Source organism: Trachurus japonicus, chromosome 24 (genome assembly GCF_045865225.1).
Source record: "Trachurus japonicus isolate A0001 chromosome 24, Traja_1.0".
NCBI lineage: Eukaryota > Metazoa > Chordata > Actinopteri > Carangiformes > Carangidae > Trachurus > Trachurus japonicus.
In genome coordinates this window covers 28,396,015-28,412,982 of record NC_140930.1, presented here as the reverse complement: position 1 = coordinate 28,412,982, position 16,968 = coordinate 28,396,015, and the positions used below count along the sequence as shown (strand labels likewise).

Sequence of the window (16,968 nt, the reverse complement as noted above, 5' to 3'; positions counted from 1 at the left end):
CACAGACCTTCCTGCCTGTCTGTCCTGTACTCTCCTGTGTGTGTGTGTGTGCTGTTTAAAAAGTGCACACGACAGTAAGTGTTGTGGCCTGGTTTGCCTTACTAGGACAAGCCAACATGGAGTCACTGGCAGAAGCAGGAGGGTTTATTCAAACTCCCACTTGCCTTTTCAAAAAAAAAAAAAAAACCCAACATCCCAGTTACAGCATGCTGCTGTTGCCTAGCAACCAGCTGTGTCTTGAGAGAGAGGAGAGGCGTCATAATTGTGTATGTATATCCACGGCTGAGCGCGAGAGCAAACACTCTGTGCTGCCTCTCCCTCCCCTGTGGGGCTGCTCACTCTCTCCACAACCTCACCGACATGTAATGGGTCTCAGTATCACACACTGTGCATCTTGCCTCCGCTCAACATCAACCAATGACACCGCACATGGAGAGAACGATGCTTATAACCATTTATTGACACATTTGTCTAGTCGGTAAACAACATACAGACTTGTTATGCTGTCTTTTATATAGATCACCTTCAAAAATCAAGCATCAAGAAAAATGACATAAGACATAATAAAGTTCATGGTCTTTTATTTGAAAAAAAAATAAAGACTAGCATGTACAACTTGGAATGAATGTAAACTGAACTCAGACGAACAGTCGCGAAAACTGGTGCACTGACACTCCTAACAGCATGCGCCGCGAACACAGCACACCCCTCACTAATGCTCTTGTCTGAGTTGAGAAACGGAAGAAGAAAAAGAAAAGTGAAGGCCAGTGATTCTCTCTTGCAAGAAAAGAGGACAGACACTCCATCTCTGCGAAAAAATAAAAGATAAAGAAAACAAAAACAAAAGAAAGCTCACCGTAAGACTCTTTAAGTCCCCCCTCCTTTTAAAAAGGGCAGGACGCACAACTACTAAGATGGCCGTCCAAATAACATAACAAAAACAAAAAGAACATGCCAAACATTTGAAAATGTTTTTTTTGTACATATTTTTTTTCACTTTTTATCTAGCATACAATTAAGTCCCATTCCACTTTAACGCTTGAGTTAGAACCTGGTATATTCTCTCATGTTAACAGTACAGGGTTCCTCTCCAAATACAAAAAAACTGTACCAAACCAACAAGAGGACAGCTTATAGTGGAATCAGCACGCTCTGGTAGCCCGGAGGAGGGATGGGGGGCAGGGGGGTTAGTGCTCCGGTCTCAAGCTGCATGCATGAAGAACAGAAAACAGAGAGAGAAAGAAGAGATGGCCAGCCCAGACATTTACCACTAGCAAATGGAACTGGTAGGAGTTCGCCAAATGCTTTTGCCTTAGTCTGAAGGTAGTAGTTACAGGGTTTGTTGTTATTATTTTTACTTGTTAAGTACTGATGCTAAACTGATCTCCGGGGGGAGGGGGACAGGATCACTAACCATCATTTTTCATGCAGATATTTTTTGTATATTTTTATATTTTTCCTGTGTGGACAGAAGGATATTTTATTTCAACATTCAATTATTTTCTATACAGAAACAGTATGAATAAATGAACATTTTTCCAAGAGGTAAGTAAAACATTTGATTTTTTTTTTCCTTTTTTTTTTCTTCTAAGAGGGGACAGGACGGGGCGGGCAAGCTTCACTTTGCAGTCATCATCTGTACAAACTCTGCAGAGAGGGAGAGAGAGAGAGAGAGAGAGGACAATAAGGGCATGAGGTTTAAGGCTTTGGCACAGCCTGTTGCCAGTGAGAGCAGTCACCTGCTAAATTGTTAAATGCTTTATTAATTTTTTAATCAACCTGAGCAGGTTCAGAACACACATCCTAATTAGTGTCCCCTTTCCAAACGGCTTCCGTGTTCATCTCATTAAACCCAATTGATTAAAAAGCTCCTGCATTGTGCTTACAGTTTTGCTGCAACGTGACGACGATATGCACGCGCACAGAAAGGAAAGAAAAACAGATACAGGGAGGCTCGGGGAACATATTCTCTGCGTGGTACAATGACGGTGTAGAAGTAGGACACTTTTCAGCCAAGACTTATGGACTGTTCATAATATATCAACAGCCTTCTAGAAAATGAGCGCAGTCTCTCGTGTAATGTGCTGAGGGAGCGACAGTGGGGGGATGGGAGGAGGAGAAAGAAAAGGCTCCTGGCGCACTGATGATAATTCAGAAGGATGACTTTCTCCCATCTCTGTTTCAGCAGCCTCCATCTATAGCCCCCATCTAATAACTAATATTACGTGTGGCTGGCTTATCTTGTAGTCGCCCTCAGAGAAATACACAGCCAGGAAAATGAAGAGCTCTGGTCCCCCTGTTTAATAAAAACTTACACCATGGCCTAGAAACTAAAGCTATTTGTGTACCTTGACATTTTAATGTCTCCTTACTTTTTTATATACACACACACACACACACACACACACACACACATATATATATTTTTTACCTTCGTAGTTGACCTGTCCATCTCCGTCAATGTCTGCTTCTCTGATCATCTCGTCCACCTCCTCGTCCGTTAACTTCTCTCCCAGGTTCGTCATGACGTGACGGAGCTCTGCAGCGCTGATGTAGCCGTTTCCATCCTGGAAACACACAGCGCGGGATCAAACATGTGAGAATTTCTTTTCTTTTTTTAAAAATCCCCACAGGCTAACAACTAGTGCAGCAGGTGTTTAACAAGCTGTAAGGTTTCATTTTCCACCACTAATAACTTTTGGTGTTACCTACATCTACAGATAAGAGTACTATAGCTGCGAGCAAGTCTCCTTGGCCTCCATGGAAAAAATAAAATATTCAAATAAAACTAAAAAAAGGCTTGCCAAGCACTGACATTGTTCTACAATCTCATTATGCACCTTAAACCTCATTTACCTTATCAAATACCCGGAAAGCTTCACGGATCTCCTCCTCACTGTCTGTGTCCTTCATTTTTCTGGCCATCATGGTCAGAAACTCCGGGAAGTCGATGGTTCCGTTACCTGGAATAGGTGATCAATGAGGCACATGTAATCAGCAAAAAATTGCAATTACTCAAAAAGCAAACTGAGATAAGTCGAGATAATTCAACCCAGCATTTAGCTGATGAAGAGCAACCCACTGGAAATATTCATGCAGCGCTCCATGTCTCTGTGTATGATGGTAACATGTATGACTGCGTGGAGCATAACCTCTCTGTAGTGACGCTGCAGCTTGGGGAGTGAGTAATGGCCGCGAGTGCAGCAGCCCTAACATCATGTTAGTGTACACCTTCCACCCTGTGATAAACACAGCTACTGCAGCTGAAAGGAGGAGGGGAGGGGGGTGGGGTGAGTGTGTGTGTGTGTGTTTCCTTTTCTTCCTCAGGGAAGCCCCGGGAGGAGGTTGCGTATGTAATACACAGCACAGCAGCATTGCAGGGAGGAAAGTGAGGGGAGGGGGAGGGGGGGGCAACCCATGGCCAGTCATCCATAATGTAGTGGCACAGTGTACTGTGCAGCATGGCCTTCAAGGAGCCTGGATAAATCAAAGGCTCTCTCTCTCTCCTGGTGCCCCTGTCAGAAAGCGAGGCTGGGGGGAGAAGTGGGAAGGACAAAAAGAAGGGAGGGGGAGGGAGGGCTTCAGTGCAGATGCTCTGCTCCTCCTTTCTGTTTTTATCCATCCTAGATTCCCTCCCTTTGCTGTCCTGTTTTCTCGTCTCTGTGTTTGTGTATCCTGGGCGGTCTGGGGGGGGGGGGGCAGCACCAGCAGCACCAATAACCACTGGTGGCTCGTTGTGTGCGTGCAATAGGATCAATATCCATGTTGCTGTTGTCAAGACAGGATTAGCAGAGGATCAGACCCTCTTGACAGGGGGAAGGATCTATGAGCAGCTCAGCAGCTCACCTACTGCAGCAACAGGACAGAGGATGGGAGGGGGGGGGGGGGGGGGGGAAATCTACCGGAGGGGGGGAGGAGACTTTTATGCAGATGTTATGGCGATGTAAGAAAAGCAGGAGTGTGTGTGTCGTCATTGAGGAAAAGAAAACTGGGAAAAGAAATAGAAATTTGTGAGGACACTGAACTGAAGGTCAGAGACTAAGGGCAAACTATCCCTAAGGATTAGCCCTGGGGTGGGACGGATTGAGGGAGGGAGCTGGTAGATTAACCAATGATGGAGCACGCCTCTGTGGAGTGAAACAGAGAGAGAATAAGGGAACGCATGTGTGTGTGGAACAAAAAAGGGATGCAGTAATGTGATGGGGCAGATGGTGAACTCATGACCCGGGGTAACAATCTAAGGACCTGTTATCTAACACACAGAGACAGCCAGCAGCACCGAGGGAACACATGCTGCCACTGGGGGGTTGGAGGGGGAGGCCAAGGAAGGAGGAGAGTAAGGGGTGGGGGGGGGGGCCTCCCAGTTTCAGAGAGGGGAAGAAGTGCAACTGGAAAACCGTCATCCGAGGGCACGATGACTAGAGAAGCAAGACGGCGCCTTGAGTGATATCTGCTCAACTGAACCTCAGGCCAGCTGCTGCTGCAGTGGGGGGAGGGAGGGAGGGAGGGAGGGAGGCAAGGAGGAATGGAGATAGGGAGGCAGGTGGGAAGAGAGAGAGAAAAAACGGTGGGAGGGAAAGAGAGAGAGAAAGAGAGGGAGGGAGTGGGCGGCAGAGAGGGAGATGTGAAGAGGAGAGAATGTAAGGAGCGAACCGAGTGGGAGATGGTGCGATTACACATAAGAGGTGCTGACGCAAACTATAGAAGGCTGAGGCATCTCGGTGTGTGTGGTCATCGGTTTTTCCTGCATCATAAAGCCAACTTCCATCCCTGAGATAAGAAAGAGGGGCGGGATTGCGTAATGATGATGAGTGGTGTGCCGGGACTCGGGCTAGTATTTTTGTCACAGTTATTTAACCTGGTCTTTTGCATATCTTACCTCATTAAGGTCTAAAACGTGGAGCCTTGTGTCGACTTCCCGACGTGTGTGGTCGCAACATTAACGGCGGTGACTCCTGTGTCGTACTGTAACCCACACTGTTCATAAACTGCAGCTCAGCTTTTACAACCAAATAGCCGAGAGACTGTTTCTTTTTTCTTTCTTTCTTTTTTTTTTTTTACACAGCTGTGTCGAGCTCAAGCCCTCCGTCCTCTCCTCCATTCATTGTCATTCTTTACCACAGCATCCTTGTTTGGTAAATAGAGCTGATTTTCAATGGGCCGGCTGACATCCCATGGCTGCCGATGTGGGTACGGGATGTGCAAAGCGCAGAGAGGCCTTATGTAACCACTTTTATTTTCCATTACTAGCTTCATTGCTGTCTGACCTAGATTGCATCAGCCAAGGGAGGCAGAGGCAGAACAAGGGGATGTTAGTGATGTGTGTGTGCTCTCTCTATGTGTGTGTGTGTCTACTTGCTCCTGGGTGTAACCGAAGGGGAGGGGAGGGGTGCTGAGGGTGGGATGGTGGGAGGACGTTTCAATAAAGGGAGCAGCCGAGCCGCGGTGCAATTGATTTTTCCTGATCAATGCGGTCCCATTTTACGAAATCCTATAAGCTGACAGAGCAGCGGCGCTGACAGCTAACATCCTCCACTCCGCTGTCCAAGGACGGCCAGCATGGGAGCTACTGAGCCAACTTCTCAAACTCCTCTTTCTCTTTCTCCTTCATCGCTCTCTTTCGATCTCAGAGCCTGTGGGAGACGCTGCGCTGCAGGATGAAGAGGTGGTGAACAGAGGAGGAGGAGGAGGAGGAGGAGGAATCTGTCTGCTCAGTGTGGGGCAGTAACACTGACAGTCGTTTTGACACTTATCCCGCTCTTCTCGCCAGCGCTGAAAGCACCTTCCTGCACATCCAGAACTCTCACAATGTCAGCTGTGATGATGGAGCCGGACACGCGGCGGTGACTACACTGCTGACACAGAGAGACGGCGTCATCTGAAAATAAAGCCGGCCGGACAGTTGGCTCGGACAGTTGGTTGACAGTTGGCAGAGGAGGGGAGGGAGGTGGGCGACAGCGGCGCTGCTGATGTGTTTCAAAATGGGGCAGTAATGGACGCTCTATATAATCCTTTATCCATTTGTAACGGAGGCTTTATTACAGAGGTCATGCTATGAAACCTTAACTCTGAATAATGGTTACGGCTACATCTCTGTGTCCCATAGCACTTCGGATACAACTCAAATTAGGAGCTGGGAACTTCTCATTTTCCTGTTAGATTATATTAATTGGTCCAGCTATGTCGTTTGGAAATAAACCACATCTAAATCAGTTTCAGTGTCATCATTTCTGACTCATATGACCTCTTTTGTGGAACTTATGATGAAATATTGGTAATACCGGTCAACGTCATGGGAAAGTAGTTATACTGACCGTCAGCATCCACCTCGTTGATCATGTCCTGCAGCTCGGCCTCTGTGGGGTTCTGGCCCAGCGACCTCATGACGGTGCCGAGCTCTTTGGTGGTGATGGTGCCGTCGCCATCCTTGTCGAATAAGGAGAAAGCCTCCTTGAATTCTGCAGAGGGGGGAGGGTAAGAGCGAGAGGTTAGGGTTACTGTTGCTATGCGGTTACAGAAATGGGTTACGTTGGGACACTGCAGTCAGGTCTAGAAGGTCAATCGATCCTTGGGAGCGATGTGACTGACTACAGAGGGGCCGGGTTAACTCGGTTCATGCTCGCCGGTGAATTGGCCCACATTGAGTTGAGTGTGGATGTGCCGAGCTCTGAAACCGCACTGGGATCTCGACTCGCGCTGTGAGAAAATTGTTTCTCTAAGTTGAAAAAGCTACAAGATTTCAGGGTAAGAAATCCAATGTGTGCATCCGTTGTTTTATTTCTTGACAAGAGCAGCCCTCTAAACTACAGGCCATAATAAGCCATCCAGGGACGAACAGAAGTGAGCATTACCCTTGGAGCATTAGCACAAGCTAATTAGCCACAGAGGGGGTTTGACTAAGAAGAAACCGTGGAGCCTCCAGTGTTAGCACAGAGCTCACATCATTTATTTATCAAGAATATCAAGGTACTCGAATGATTGAAACTAGTCGTCGTGAGCTTGTCTGGAAAACTGCCTGTTCACTTTGTAGACTTCAGTCCTGACTGATGACGTGCTGTAAATATGCTCTCCCCTTCACTTCCTGCTCATTGTGAAAAGCTAATGATCTACCAAGGGAGGGTGGGTGCTAGATCCTTCAATCTTCTGTTGCATGTCATGTTCTCACTAAGTCACGTGCAAGCAACCTGGACGGTTTATGAGAAAACAGGAAGAGGAACTTTGTTGAATATTATAGGGTGGAACCGATCGACTGGTGGCCAGTGAAAATGGGAGGAAAAGATGTGTCTGTTAGGGGAAGTAACATCTCTGTTCCTACCTGCGATCTGCTCCTCTGTTAGTTGGTCGGCCTGTGGTTGGAAAAAGAAAAGAGAGGGAGAAGGGAGAGAATTATAAACAAACAAGTTACTCAACACGGCAATTATTCCCAATAACCCGGCTGTTTCGTCACTACATTCCTCAGCATTCCCGCCCGCCAACCACCACACGGCCCAACACAGGCCACAGTGTTCAGGGGTCTGCTGGCCTCAGAGCGAGGCCATCTCCAGAGGCCTCCGCAGGAATCTACTCTTGGCGCTGCCAAGATTTACAAATGACGATAACTCAAATTAACCACAAGCCACAGTCAGAGGGACTTGTTTCAACATTTCCCTTATCTACACGCCACTTTCCTCTCCAAGCAGAATTTCACCGTGCCCAATCGATCCGGTCCCTTTAATGAGTGGAAGCCGACTGGAGTCCATCCGTCTCTGATTGCCATATAATTGAAACTGATGCTGAAAAAATCAGTTACCGGAATGGCAGAGATACCAGAGGCTTATCAAGATGCTTTTTAAAGGTTGTGTTTGTTTGATGGGCTGTGGGAAAGCTAATGTGCAGAGGGGCTCTACAAAAAAAGGTACAGCGTGATGTTAAACCAGCAGACGACTGGCTCAGTGGGATTGTTCAAAAAAGTAGGCTGCTACGCCGTGGCGGTCCTCTCAAGAGGGGCTGCTGGGAAACAAGATGGTGTAATAACACGGATGAAGTCCTGTCTCTAGACCAAGAGAAAGTGTTCAGGCAGGGTTGTTTTAGGACATATCAGCATGGGAGTGTTTTCCACGGCCCTACCGACAGGAAAAGAGGCCTGCTGGGGTTGGTTGCCCCCACCCCACCCACCCTCCCCTGGCCTGTTCCCTTCCACTAGCTGGGGCTCTTTAATGGCTGATAGTGACTCACTAATGCTTTAAGTGGGCCTGGCATCCACCGCCAGGCCCCGTTTTACATGGATGGATCCAGGTTCTTTGTAAAAAAAAAAAACAGCTCCACTGATTTCAAACAAACACCCACAGCAGTAAAGTGTGAATACAGAGCTTGTGGTGCAAACAACTCCCACAGGTGCCCTCCCTCATCGCCGCCTCAGATAAATAAAAAGGAGTTTGTTTTATGATTATTGTTAACAGGCCGCTCTGACATCATTGTGCTTGGCAACAAAAGGAGGAACACACACAAAACGTGAGTAGTCACAGATGTGCACATAATTGCACGTGAACGGACATGGAGGCATTACTCTAGCGCGTGTACACACACACACACACACGAGTCTGTCTTAATGGCATTCTTCCTCAACACCAATACTTTCCATCCCCATGTTTCCTGTGAATTAGTCAGAGTAGCCAGTTCTGCCTCAAAGCAAATTCCCCCAACCCTGTCACTGTGTTTATGTGTTTGTACAAGCAATCTAAGTCTGGATGCAGCCAAGCCCACATCCAATAACAGTCATCCTCACATTGCGTGGCTATGGAAACCTGAGCCTTGTTTTTTGTTTTTTTTAAGGTGAGGGTATTTTATCGTGTAATTTAAGCCAGTAGGTTCAATTTTGTTGCATAATGACTCGATTTGGTTGGACCGGATAAGACTTAGCAGATCACAGCATGACACTCTCCGAGCTGACCTTTAACTCTTTAAAACAGAGAGGTCTCTCCTTGTGGCTTGAGCAGCAGCGGCCACAGGATGGATGGATGGATGGATCGATGGATCTGGCCAGCGAGGGAGGGGGGGTTCATGGATAACTTCAGCGGCGCTCATACGATTAGCCGACATGATTCAATAACAAGAGCTCTTGCTTTTCTTCTCCCTCCCTGCACCCTCTTCCTGTCTCCATTTCCATCTGTGAGAGAGGGAAATGTCAAGGGGAAAAAACAGCCTCACTAACACAAACATGCCACCCAGCTGGACCTATGTTTGAAAGACGCCGTCTTCCACCGTTTCCACATCCCTCAGCTTCTGTCCTCTCTCTCCTTAGTCACCCTGTTTGTCATACTGTGTCTCTCCTGTTGTATCTTTGCTGTCCCCTGCTGTCTCTGTTAGTGGACTGGGTGTGGGGTATGGTGACTCAGTGCTATGGATCCTCCCCTGGCTCTAGCCCAAGCTGTTGGGGGACTCACAATGTTGCTGCACCACCAGGCCCACTACCGGCCCATCCCTTCCTTCTCCACTTTATTCTTCCTTTTTTTCTCTCTCTCTCTCTCTCTCTCTCTCCTGGCACTTGGAGCGTGGCCAATACCAACTCCTCCTCCTGACGACCTTTCCCCTCTCCAAGTCTCTTTTCTCTCTCGTGTACCATGCTGTTCAGAGGAAACTCCCCGTGATTCACCATCCACGGCGTCTTATGGACAGGATTGTCCGCTGCCAGTCCTCCTCTCCTGGTAACAGCTTGTAGAGGATAGGGAGAGTGTGAGTGTGTGTGTGTGTGTTTGAGGTTGGGTGGTGCTCTGCTGGCAGTGGTCTGTTGGCATGCGTCGGTCAACCACTCCCACTGTTGCCCGGGCAGCCGGTCTGGGCAATGCGCTCCAAACAGGACTGTGAGGAGGAGGCAGGAGGCAGCTCACCGGGCCAGCGAAGAATATCTTTTACTCTCACTTGATGCCTTCTCGCCCTCGTACAAACATACCGCATCCTTCTCTGTTGACGCCGAGGTTAGGTTTGAAAGAGGATGCTAAACGCTGTAAGAAAACACCGATTCTTTTCTTCATCTGCAGCCCTTTGCCAATGCTTTCCAGGTTTTTTTTTTTTTTTTTTGGAGTTGTCAGTCTGTCACCGACTGTGAGGTGTCCTGGCACTTCCTGAAGAAGCTTCTCAATATACACCAAGTGATAGGTGCAAAAACCAGCTGTCACTTGGACAGATGGGTGTGACACACACACACACAAACACACTCTCTCACACACTTCCATTCACCATGACTCAAGCACAATCATAAAGAGTCGCACTCCTTTTCTATAGGGGCACTGGGCTCTACAAAAGCGCTGAACGCCTCTTCTCTTTGAGGCTGAACAAAAGGCAGCGAGGCCTCGGGCCCAGGCTTGTGTCTAGAGGGGAGGAGGGAGGGAAGATGGGTGTAAACAACACCAACCTCCCCCCTGCACCCCCACAGACAAGGCTGGTCCACCATATGGCCTGGTGGTTGGTAGGTGGTTGGGTACTCCTCTATACTGTGGAGAGAGCACTAGACACTGAGGGACATGGAACATGGCTAGGTGTTGCCGCCAAGCATATAAATTATTCACCGCAGCGGATCAGATGTCCTTCAAGTTACTAAACATGCATCAGCAAACAAGAGCGTAACAGGAATAGGATAGGGCCTTAGCATGGTCCAACTACTTATTCGATACTTCCACCTCAATGGGGGGAGGCTGTTTCCACTTCAATGGGCGTATTGATGCAGACAAGGGGCTTACGCCTGTGGATTAAACTTTTCAAAGATGCTGATACGCAGGCTAACTCCATAACAATTCCACTTTACACTCCAATTACCGCGCCGTGTTTGCAACGTGAAACTGCATCGCCGCTCAATACCATATATGGGATATTTGATCACAGCAGAAGGAGGGGGAGGAGGGGGGAGAGATCTACAGCTTCTTGAGTCCCTCGGGCCATTAATGATCTATCAGGCTTGATAATCAATGGATTGGCTTGAGGGCCTCTCTTTTCCACATCCTCACTGGGTAACTTCTCCATGTGACGTAGCAGGTGGTGGGGCTCGGTTTGGTGAGCTGCCTTGCAGATGTCACAGTGCGTGTGGACTGCCTGGCTCCCAACATCTGGTGAGATTGGTTAAAACCAAGTGGTAGCTTGCTGTGTATGTTAATATATTCTGCAAGTCACAGAGGCCTGTTGGAAACCTCCAGGTTACACTGAATTTGACTGGCTACCGAATAAAACATAGGCTTTTAAAAAATGTATAAGCTGTACAGCAGCATGGCAGCTCTGGAATATTTATATCTCCAGATATACGTGTGTGGCGTTACACTGGTTTAGGGGGGGAAAACGTCGACTAAACTTCACAGCTGTTGATGTTTTTCCAGTAAGAGCTTCTTGGACAACTCAACACAGTCGGCTCACACATTTGCATAACATCGAAAATTTGCAAAGAGGCAACCAAATCAGCCGACATAACACAAATAGATAACACACACACAGCCTGAGATAAAAACCCCGCAGTAAAAGGCGGAACTGCGCCTCTTGTAGCGTTAATGTAGGCTACACAGTTATAGCCGTGTAACCTAATCACAGAATATGGTCAGTTTCCGTTGCGGAACACTGACGAGATCCAGTTGTGCTTATTCCCCCCTCTTTCTCTCATCGTGGCGCGGTCTAGCACGGCACGGCTCGGCTCGGCTCGAGCAGCAGCAGCAGCAGCAGCAGTATGATGGTGCAACCCAGAAAAAGGGGGGGAAACCAAGCTTGATAGTCCTCCTGACGAGGGGCAGCACCGTTCACACCGTGTTCGACATATGCGGAGGGACATGTCGCCTGTGACGCGAACAATATAGCGCCGCGCCGCGCTGTGTTTCTAATGGAGATGATAGGCAGGGCTTCCCGACGTGCCCGCGCTGCTAAGAGCGGATTGTAAAAATGTATCCCCTAACTGAATTATGCTGTAATAACCCAGAATAGCTTCCTTGTTATTCCGACACCACTGTATCTAGTCCAAGAATTAATTCGAGCTGCACCAAGCAGCTACTTGACCCGACATAGCCGAACAGCCAATAATGCTCTATGAATTGCGCAGTTATGGGGAAATACGGTCCCTGTTTGAAGGTGAACATCGTTACGGATATACGTATTTTTAAAAACTACAGACAAGAACACATCGTACTTCATCGTTTCTTGACGTTGTCTCCTACACTGGCTAAAAGAGAGAGAAAAAATGCGGTTTGCGGGCGTTTTCCTTCCTCGTCTCCACACCGGAGCAGCTCACCGGAGAAATCAATGAGAGAGCGGCGGATACAGACACGGGAGGGAAAAGGCGTTAAACCGCAGCTGTAGTAACCAGGCTTCGCTATTGTTATTGTTAAAAACGCATTTCCCCTTCTACGCAGAATGAATGACAAATACATACCATGTCGGATGGGTTGTGTGCTTGTCGGTCTGTGGAGGCAGACTAGAGGAGTGTGGTCGTTCCTTAGATGGAGTTCCACTGGCGGGTTAGGAGTGTGTATATTGGCCGTGGCCAGGATGGGGGATTGCCTGTGTATCCCTCCGCCACACGAGCACTGATCACTCACTTCCTTATTTCAATTCAAGAGCTGTTGCAGCAGCTCAGGCCTCCAGCAGAAGACGTGTCAATCACCCGGGCTAAAACGCCTGCAGTGCACGTAGAGCATCCTTCCACTTATGTTGAACTACATGGCTGGAGGGGAGGGGGGGTGCAGTGGACACTCACTTAGTTATGGCTTTATCCATCTTTGTAGGATCAAGAAGGACCAGCCTGTGTGAGTGTGCATTAACCCTGCTATATTGGCCTATATAATAGCCCTATCATTTTATCGATGAACATACAGTATAATACTCTTAATAGGCCTGGGGGCCAAACCTCCATGCAGTTAATTTGTTGTTTCCTTTCTCATAAACCATTAACCTCCATCACAGCCAGCACTACCAGTGTAAGTAGGCTAAGGATAAAGGTCCTATAAGGAAAGCCTGGGTTGAAGTTTCTAGATATTTAGCAGTGTGGTCAAAGATGGAGGTCTGTTCTCCACAGTTTTAATGTTATTTTTTCTTGTTTTGTGCACCATGTGCTGACTACTTTAACCAGCAGGAGCTTTATTTTACAGAGTTTCCTTAGTTGCCCCCCTGGGAGCTTTAAGGCCCAGTTATACAAAGCAGCAAATTAAAAATAAAACCTAAAAAGTTACTGAGGTCCTAAGGTTTACACAAAGGCCAAAATCACCTTAAAGTAGGCAAAATAGACCATCTGAACAGAGCCATCACCACCCTTCTCATAACTGTCCTAGCCAAGTAAAATATAACGCATACATGGACAGGCTTATTTGTCGTCTGGATCATCTAGTAGGACTATAGAGACTACTGTTAATGTCTCTTTCTAAATCCTCACATAATATGTTAACATAAGGACAGCATATATTATGGCAAAAGCCATGATTATAATGACAAATACAACAACAAAACTGCGCTAAAGTTTAATCTTTTGTCATTATTTAATCCAATATTCACATCAGTCCACCAAGTATACAAATCTATGACCACAATTGTTTTTATTATCTGTTTGTCTTATTTTATTGCTATATGTAAAAATGTTGAACTCCATAATGAAACCCAGACTTGAAGAAAAAAAAACATACTGTTCCTTTAAACTGAAGCAGCTAATTATGAAAACACACAATTTCAATTCATAAATATGACATTAAAACATATAAAATCTCATTTATGTGTTTTGAAGCTCTCGTCAATCCACCTGACTTCCTTTGCTTCCAGAAAGAGTGTTGGATTCTCCCAACTCAGGCGGACTAGTTTGCAGCCGCGGAAGGATACCTCTAGTGTAGGCAGCGGCCCGGTTGACACTGGAGAATTTGCTGTGCCGGTGTGTGATGGCGCCTCTGATTGGTCGCTGCAGACCTGCAATGTTATACTCCATGTGTCGGCCGCATCGATTGGCTACACGGGACCTGCATTGCACCAGGCAGTGGCACTTGATGGAAATATAATAAATATAAATACAGGAATCTTAAAAATCAACGCAGCTTTCAGCGCCGCGTTCCCCCTGCTTTGTTAATGTCTATAATTATTTACATTTCTTTTTTGGATACAGATGTTAAATGCGACAGATTTTCATTGGCGCGGGGTAAATGTTTGATAGGCTCCATATGGGAAGTGCGCACACTTACTATTGGCTGCTACAAAGTCTGGTAGGCCTGCGTGAAATTAACAATGAAGCATGGCAGTGTCGCTGCCTACCTATACTGTGTATATCACAGGGCTGCGTTGCATTAGATTGTTTTAAATGAGCAGCATTATTCAGACTCACATGATGTCTGACCCATGAATAAAACTATAAACTTATGGTGTGATGATGCAGGATTTAGTAAAACATAGGCTACTACATATAGCCTATATATATATTGTCATAAGAGCCTACATGTAGGCTACACATGTGTAAAGTTCCTCCAGCCTGTGTGAGTGTGGAGTGTAGGTACCTGACAAAGGCACCACTCAGTGGACAAAGTGTAGAAATGAGGAACAGTTGTTTACAGCAGGCAGCAACACGGAAGGAAGACACTGACTGCAGACAGGACACGTCTCATACGCAGAGTTTGGGCTGTGGACATTACGTTAACCTTGTGTGGCCTACATGTATCTCAGTGGCTGAGCTGTTTCTCCACTCAGAGCTTTGCTATTGGTCTTCATCAGCATGTGAACAGACTCATCATCAGGCCTGGTAGTAAGTTGTACATTTGTGTACATATTCAAGACCTGTGAAGGTATCACTGTAAAACAAGAGACAGGCAGTGTTTGGTTCATTAACCTACACATACTTTGTTTTGTTTTACCTGCTATCACCTGCTTTTACACCTGTAGTCACATCCAGTATATTCACTTTTGGTGCATTTACATCATGTAGGCTACCCATGTTTTTGCAACAAGGCAGAGTAGAGCTTGTCAACACCTAATGGAGATCCAAATAAAGAACTTCAGCTATTTAATATTTTAAAAACTCTTTGAAGATCTTTGTTGTAGTTCTTTAAGTAAAATGCACAAAGTCTCTGCGGTTCAGTCGCGGAGCAGGCTGTTTTGCAGTCTTCTCATCAGGTCAAGTTACTCTAACTCAAGTTGAGCTGTTTCATTTGTTAATCTACTGGAACTAATCGGGACTTCTTACTGAATTTGTTCGGTGAGTTTTGCCCTGTTTAACAGGAGAAATAGCTATTACATAAGCAGATATACATTTCTTTTGCTGCTTTGCGTCTAGCTGTCTCCCTCTCTCTCTCTCACACACACACACACACACACTTCTCCTTTGTATCGCAGCAACACACAGGTGATAGGATGAGCGCCGTTGTTATATCCTTGGGACTACATTTCCCTGCACATTTGGGGATTTGAAACGACAAAGCATGACAACTCCACTTTCCAACCTTAAATCTCCTGCTGTCTTTTAAAAGGCTGAATAAAGCAGGACCTGAGGTGTGTGATAAGGTCACAGCCCACTTGAGGTTTGCAGTTGTTATATTAAGGTAAAGTTACAGTCTTTAGGATGTCTTCAGTAGCTCTTTGCTTTTTTTTGTGTGTTTGTGTATTTCAAATTTTGAAAACAGGGCTTTAACTTGCATTTTTACGCAGAGGAGCTACATTTACCAGAGCACAATCTGTACACACTGTGACTGAACAATAATGTGGATGTGACATTTCAGAGAATGCCAACACCATGGTCAGCCCTGCTGATCATCCCCCATCAGTGTCTGTGCCGCTCACGGGGGCGGTTTAGAAATACCCAACCCGGAGTTTGCCTTAAGCTGACAGGGCAAATGCCTCATTAGAACGCACACTCCTTTTCTTGTAACCCTCCCAGCCTTTCTGGCCCAACACGCCACACTTGATTTAAGTGTGGGTGGTGGTGGTGGTGGTTTGGGAGGGGGGGTGGGTTCTTCCATTTGCTGAATGTGCTGCGATGTATGAGCTGCAGTTGAAATGCGTGACTGATTTAATAAGGAGAGTGTTTCCGAGGAGGGGGCTGCAGTACAACAGCAGCGAGCAGCAGCGGCGGCTCCGGCTCCGTTTCTCACTCCAGCCCAAAGATGGCCCTGTAAAGTGGTTCGATGCTTTGCTGCATGGGGCCACTTTCTGCTGAGCACTGAGTTACACATGGCTCCACATCAAGAGGAATTAAATCAACGCCGCTTGCTCTCCACATGTCAGACTGCAGCAAAGGCAGCTTAGCTGGATTTACTTAACCGTGCTGTAATAACTTACAAGGCTGATTTGAATGGAGACGGCAAAAAAAAAAAAAAAAATCAAATCACAGACCACGCTCATCCAATCCCCCCTCCATGTGCGGAGACAAAAACATGCACCGGGACTCGCTCCGATTTCTCTCTGTTGCAGAGGAACATTTCCCTTTAAACACTTATGAGTGAAGCATTAGTGCATTGACATTACGCAACTCCTGGAGGAAATGTCAGAGTAAAATGCGACAGTCTAGGTGTTTTCTCTCATTTCGTAACCCCGAGATTTAATTTTGTGCATCTGTGTTGTTGTCAAGTGTGAGGGTGTCATATGAAGAATTCTGGTAATTAGTGAATTTCTCTTAAAAGGAGGAAACAAGCAGTTCCTCAGGGCCTTTACTTTGCCCCTGGGCTCTTGAAATAAGAGATATGCCACGGTGAGGATGTAGGCGAGGAGAACAATATGATAACAAACATGACTATGCATACTGACAGGACCAATTGTTTGTGACACCGAGGGCGACAACAGAGACTGAGCTAATTGAATAATTCATGCGATTAATTATCCCAAGATATTCCAGCACGGAATCAATATACAGGAATCTAATAAAGAGCAGACGTCAACAGATGAGGCAACTGCAAGTCCGAATGCTCCTGTAAATACAAAAAGGAGAAAACTGATGGGTTTTTTTTGTCATTTTATTTACTGTCTTAACACATAACGGTAGAAGAGTGGGATAAGCCAGAC

The 16,968-nt window shown here is 46.5% G+C and overlaps 1 protein-coding gene across 1 annotated transcript; it reads right to left on the bottom strand.

Moving 5' to 3' along the window:
• Positions 1-564: 564 nt before the first annotated feature.
• Positions 565-12,459, bottom strand: LOC146962138 (calmodulin-1). The gene is made up of 6 exons (XM_085771095.1): positions 12,380-12,459; positions 7,316-7,346; positions 6,315-6,458; positions 2,857-2,963; positions 2,432-2,567; positions 565-1,647 (listed from the first exon to the last, which is right to left on the bottom strand). The coding sequence occupies exons 1-6, from the start codon at positions 12,380-12,382 to the stop codon at positions 1,619-1,621; spliced, it is 450 nt and encodes a 149-aa protein (XP_085627221.1). The 5' UTR covers positions 12,383-12,459; the 3' UTR covers positions 565-1,618.
• Positions 12,460-16,968: the final 4,509 nt, after the last annotated feature.